This window comes from Podarcis muralis, chromosome 1 (assembly GCF_964188315.1).
Source record: "Podarcis muralis chromosome 1, rPodMur119.hap1.1, whole genome shotgun sequence".
Lineage (NCBI taxonomy): Eukaryota > Metazoa > Chordata > Lepidosauria > Squamata > Lacertidae > Podarcis > Podarcis muralis.
Genome location: NC_135655.1, coordinates 80,432,630 through 80,438,989, shown reverse-complemented (window position 1 = coordinate 80,438,989; position 6,360 = coordinate 80,432,630). Strand labels below are relative to the sequence as shown.

The following is a 6,360-nucleotide window of genomic DNA, read 5'->3' as shown; positions in this document are numbered from 1 at the left end:
TTTCAGGAAATGGAACATATAGCTAAACAAAAACTTTCACCTGACACCAGGCTTCCTCTCCTTTCTGTTTTTTATGCCAAGGTTGAAATATTGCTTCGTAAAGACTTAGTTATATATCCCATCATAGCAGCTAGACTGATGATTGCCAAGTACAGGAGAACCCTGGCTGGAAACTTGTTATGGGATTGGACTATCCAAACTTGGATCTTGGCATTAATGGAAAAGTTGACCCACAAGCTGCGTATACAAATAAATCTGATACACATCTGTAATTCTATATCATTTGGTCCAGTTTTATTATATATGCTACAACGAAAGAACATGCTTTCTGCCTGCCTGGCACACAGGGACATATGTGGGAAAGCACTTTGGGATGATTTGTATATCGCTAGCTGGTTTGACCAGGGAGCAGGAAGGTGGTGATTGGGGATTTGTTTCTTGCTCTGTATTTAAAAAAATCAATATCTTAATTTTGAAAGGAAGAAAAACCAAAACACTATTCTTTCATATGACAGGCATCTAGAGGGAGGAGGAACATGAAGGTCCTGGAGCCAAAATAACAAGACAACTCCAGTAGCATCTACTTATGAGACAAAGAATGATGTGTATAACTACCAGGACCTTGGTTCTTTGTGTGTGTCCTCTGGCCATGATGATGGGCATCCTAATGCTGGTGGCCTGTGGTATCTTACACGCCAGTATTATTTCACATGGGTTTCATATTGCTTTCCTGCCCCTTCCCCACCCCCAGTACCATTTTCTCACATTGCTGCACTTTTCAGTCTGCTTGAGTTGCCACCAGGACTAAGAGTGTACTGACAGTTTCCTGACGATTGAAACCACAAGCAAACGAAATAAACTACTGTATGGAAACTAATCACAACGTCAGGAGGAGAATGAAATGAAGAGCATGCTGGGCCTTTTCCTCTCCCCCGCTCTGAAGATCATTGCTGTTCAGTGCACGCTCATGCATGATGGACCTGATGGATGTGCTGCTAATGACCCTTTCCTTAATGGTGATCAGAAAAGGTACCTCTCTCGATTTCTCGCTTGGTTCTGTATTTTCATATCTGTCCATGCTGGCTCTCTCTGGCTCTGTTCAGCTTTCTCTGAAAGTCCTTTAGATGTGATGACAGCTCAGTGCATCTCTCCCTCTGCCGTCCTTTCATTTGGACCGGTTTTCTGTGGTAGATGAATACTCATCTGGTGCTGCCTTCTTTGAGGCCAATACCAGTTTGCAGCACCTGAGGCTTTCAGGTGCCCACGTATCTGTTTTCTTTGTTCTGCTCTCAAGTCAAGAAGAGACCATTCATTTGTGATCCCACTTTCTGCTGGCGAAAAGCAGTGAGGGGGGGATTTTGGTTAATACCCATACCCAAAAGGATGGGAAAAGAAAATAATTTTCACCCTCATTACTCACATCTCTAAAATGGACATCAAATGACAATGAATGTCAGCATCTTTGAGATGTGAAGTTGACATATCAGACCAAGTGGCCTACAGATGACAGGTCTCCTGTCCTGGTCCTGGACCAACAGCCGTGTCCTCATTATTCAGAAACCAATCTGGCATTTTATGTCCACTTGTTCTCACTATTTTTCCAAATATGGGGAAACATTGGGGGGGCGGCGGTTATGCCTGCTGTAATTTGAAAAGGCGACACCTTTCCATTTATTCCCAAGATGTGCATCTGAACTCAGAAGCCCACTTTCAGCTTAGTAGAAACAGATGGATACTAGAATCTGTCTTAAATTCCTCCTTCTCTCAGCATAGGAGCTGTTTGCCATTTTTTGAAAATTTAGCTCATGAATTTAGCTTTATGTCTCCAATTATCACTGCCTGAATCACGAAGGAGGGAATTGACTAGAGATTTCTTACGAATTTAAGAGCCCTGCTGGGTTAAGAATCCACCTAGTCTAGCACCTTGTACCAAGGGTGGCTGGCCACAACATGACCACTTCTCTTCTCACCCCAAACATTATATCATGTATAAACAAGTAGTTGTGGATTCCCAAGCCAATACAGACCCTTGAGGAACACCACTGCTTACTTCCCTCCGTTGTAAGGCCTGTTATTTTAGTCCTACTCTTTGCTGCCTTTTTTCAGCCTGTTACCAATATATAAGGTGATCTAAATTCTTGCCCCATAATTGCTAAATTTCCTAGTCTACATTGCTTAATAACTACTATCCAGCTTTGCATGTAAAGTGAACCCACTATGAAGATTAAAGGGCAAAAGCCTATTGGAAAAAGCGGGGCAGGAAAGGACATAAAAGTAGTCCCAGGAGAACACTGTGCTGTTCAAATAAAAAATAAAAAAATCATATATGCATATTACTAGCCTGGTTAAACCAGATGTGACAAAGCTGTGGTCCTCCAGACATTCTTGGACTTCAACTCCCATGAGCGCCAGCCAACGTGGCCAATGGTTAGATGTTGTAGTAGTCCAGTAACATCTGGAAGGCCACACCATCCCCACTCCTGGCTTAGACCATCATATTAACAGAATTAAGTACTGCATCACTTTAATACCATTTATATAAATAACACAGGAGGCAACAGTGGGCAGGGCCTTCTCTTTGATTGTACCCTGTTTATAGAATAAATTCCTCAGTGACACTCATGCAAGCCAATCTTGTAGTCCTTTAATTCTTATTCTCCTGAGCCTTTGGTGGCTGATGCAGAACCAGCCCTAACATTAGGTGGGGTGAAGTAGTTGTCTCAGGCTGCTGATTTTGAGTGTCATGAAAAGGTTATTATTGTTATTTTTGACCGTCAGAGGAAAAGCCTATGAGATTTTCTGCCTGCATTGTTTGAAATAAAGTGCCCAAATTACTCAGCCAATTTTGGGCACTCTGCACCTTAAAAGTGGGGAGAGCGATATTGCGCCATTAGTTATTCTGCCTCAGGGAGCAAAATGTCTTGGACTGTTGCTGGACTTAGTGCTAGCACTGTACTTATTGCTAGCACTGTTCTTTTAACTGTTTTATTGGATTTTTGGTTTTGATGTTGTGTTGTATTGATTGTTTGTTTTTAGCTTACTGTTAGCCTCCTTGGACTCTATTGATGGATGCCTGTATGGGGGGAAGTGGGGAGACAGTAATGATTTGAAACAGCACTAGCCATTGTGAACACCCAACCAGGGCATAGTCATTATTACAGATTCATTCATCCAGAGTAGAAGGAAAATTTTGATCACACTGCTGCTTGGCTTTTAGAGCTCTTTTTCATGTTGGTTGTTTATGAAGCATTCATTCTGGTTTATTTGTAGGGAGCTTATACAACATTGCCTCAAGCAATTGTTATCCTCCACTTTCTGTGGCATTTTCACACCACTTTCCTCATTGCAGAAAAATCCAGTTGCGGGTTGGGGTGGGCGGGTGGGGAGTTTGTTGAGCAAAAGTACCAAACCAACTTTGATTGCACAACCTGAAGTTGTTGGTATGTGAGTAAATCCCACCTGAAAATAACAGCAGTCTGGGAGCACCCAAAATTATGGAGATTTAGTTGGAATTCTATTCATTGAGCTTATGATTAAGACTTTTTTTTTAAGTACTCCCCAGCCACCAACTAATGCAGAACTCCCATTTTACAGTGACTGAAAATCTGGTCTTGACTGATTTTTTAAATGCAGGCCTGAACAACTTATGACCCATCAAGTCAACTGCAGTGCAACAGTCATGTATTTTGTCCTGCCAGACACTTGACAGTGTCTGTTGTTCAGGCAAGCAGCAGAACCCAAAACACCTATACTGTCCCTAGTGGGCTTCCATACATGACTGAAGGGCTGCATTTGACATTGTTTCATGTCCAAGACACACCTTTCTCCTAATACCTGTCTCACCTGAGAGCTGATTAAGGGTGACGGCCAAACTTGGAAGCAGGTCCGGGAATTTCTAAATTGTAATAATGGCTGGGTGGATTCTCATTGGAATCTTAGAGTGCAGGGAGGGGATATTTAGCTCTTCCCACTGCAGCCATGATCTCAACAGAAATCTAATTTGGACCAATTAAATGTGTTTTCTAAGGCAAATAGCAGCATGAAAAGCAGTTTTTGTCAGGAACATGGGTGAGGAGGGAAGGATTAAATTCTCCCTATACATTGCAATCTGAATGAAATTTGGGGGGGGGGGCATGTCTATTACTACAAATTTTAAACTACTCTGATACATTTAATTTATTTATCTTGTAAAATTCTATGTACCGTTTGATTGTTTAAAAATACATTAAAGCGGTTTACAAAAAATGAAGCATTTTCTAGTGTCCTGTCTAGTTTGACCCATACAGAAACTTCTGCAGTCCAGACTAGATCCATCTTTGAAATGGTAAGTGCAACATCGTGCACAAGTCTTTGGGAATATTTCTCTGGATTGGGGCCACATAAGAGAAGGGGCAGGGAAATGAAAAATCCCTCCTGCAACATAAACTACAAGGGCATGTTGATCAATGCATTAAGAAAGTAGATCAATTTTCCAGTACATAAATGGGTTTTTTAATCTCCAGGATTGTAAATACAATTATTTCTACCAATACAAAACTCATGTTTTAATTTAATATACTTGCTTAATTTTATTGCTCACTGTCTTTTGACAACATTCCTTGCTTGAGCCTCCATCTCCATCTCCTTTTAAATGAGCATTTAAATTAACACTATAATAAAATCCATAACTGAACCTAGTTGCAGGCTTGTGTGTAGCGTGGGGGGGGGGTAGTGATGAATCCTGAATTGTTCTAAAATAAGTTCCTTGGGAAATGGTGGGCCAGATTCAATTGCAACAGGGGTAAATAATCCCAGCTTCCTTGAAATTTGTTTAAACACCCGCCAAGCCAATGATCTGACCATTGTCTTTTGTTTCTTGGAGCTCTGGCTAATTAGCTGAGGCTTATTTACTTTTTGTGTTTTGAGTTCATTCTGTTGTGCAGCTACTTTAAGCCCAGACAAACTAGACAATTAGTTAAATGTACAAATATACTTCATGTTTTAAAAATAAGCAGCAATTGCAGGGGGAGACAGCAGTCAGGATCGGGACCTCTCAGCGTGGTGAAGAAGGTGTAACACCTTCGTCTTATGCTATGATCCTGGTGAAAATCGCTAACCCAAAGCTGCTGTATGCATGGGGACATTTTTATTGCCTGGGTCTGATTCTGCTCCCTGACTTTTTATGGTTGCTGTTTGTTTGTTTGTTTGTTTGTTTGTTTGTTTGTTTTAAAAAAAACAACATGGGAGAGAATGTGCTCATACGTTTCCTATACTGACTAGTTTGGCCCTGAATAAGATGGTCAACATATGCAGAATGCACAGCAGGTCCTGCCCAATATATTTTACTGCCTGAGGCAAAGGACAAAATGGCACCCTCCCATCCCATACATAAAATCCAATTGGACTGGCAGTTTTAGCTTGCTTCATCACTGGTGATAGTACAGTGTTTTCTACACCGCACCTGGAGGTAGCAGGTTAGCAGACTCAGGGGAATGGTAAGGGCTGGAGCCATACGCCCCTCCTCTACAATTGCTACCTGAGGCAGCTGCCTCTCTCTGCCTTATGGTAGGGCTGGGCCCTGGTGTACCGTACCAGTAGCGGAATACCTGCTTTCTACTATCTCCGTTAACATTCTTGTGCAGTTATTCCTGGCAAGAAGGTTAGTCGTTTCTTCTTTGATGAAGGCCATCAAATCATTTATCGTTTTGTCCATTTATGCTAGGTGAGGCCATGGCCTGAAGCAGGTCACAGGGGAAACCCTTACTTATATAAGCTTCCTACATGGGCCTGGTCACTTTTAAATGCACTTAACATATATGTGCATTATCACATAGTAATTATATCTAAGAGTGATCAGTGGCCTAGGTGTGTGTGCCACTAGAGTACTATGAAAGACCATATGAAAAGCTCTGCTGGATCAGGCCAAAGGCCCATCAAGTCCACCATCCTGTTCTCAACGCAGCCAGCTAGATGCCTATGGGAAGCCCACAAACAGGATCTGAGTTTGCCAGCACACTCTCCACTTGTGATTCCCAGCAGCTGCCATTCAGAGGCATTGTGCCTCTGACAGTGGGGATAAGATATAGTCATCACAGCTATTTAGCCACTGGGAGCCTTCTACTCCACAAATTTGTCCAGTCCTCTTTGAAAGCTATCTAAGTTGGTGGCCATCACTACATCTTGTCAGAGTGAATTCAGTAGCTGGAGAGCACTCTTTGGAAAAAGTAGTTTGTTTTCTCTGTCCTGAGCCTTTCAAAATTCAGCATCACTGGGTTTTAGTATTACGAGGGTGAGAGAAAAACACCTCTGTAGCCAATCTTATAGTCCTCTATCATTTGTCCTAAACTAAAAAAGTTCCAAATGTTGTAAATCTCCCCTCAA

The 6,360-nt window shown here is 41.9% G+C and overlaps 1 protein-coding gene across 2 annotated transcripts in view; it reads left to right on the top strand.

Moving 5' to 3' along the window:
• The first annotated feature begins 315 nt into the window (after window positions 1-315).
• The window catches only part of CD6 (CD6 molecule), a 42,697-nt gene continuing 36,652 nt past the window's right edge, over window positions 316-6,360 (top strand). The window contains exon 1 of one of the 2 annotated variants that reach the window (XM_077932662.1): window positions 316-1,029. In XM_077932662.1, the coding sequence (XP_077788788.1) occupies window positions 972-1,029 (58 nt within the window). In that variant the 5' untranslated portion in view covers window positions 316-971. The remainder of the gene's footprint in view (window positions 1,030-6,360) is intronic. The other variant, XM_077932659.1, reaches the window with a different exon arrangement.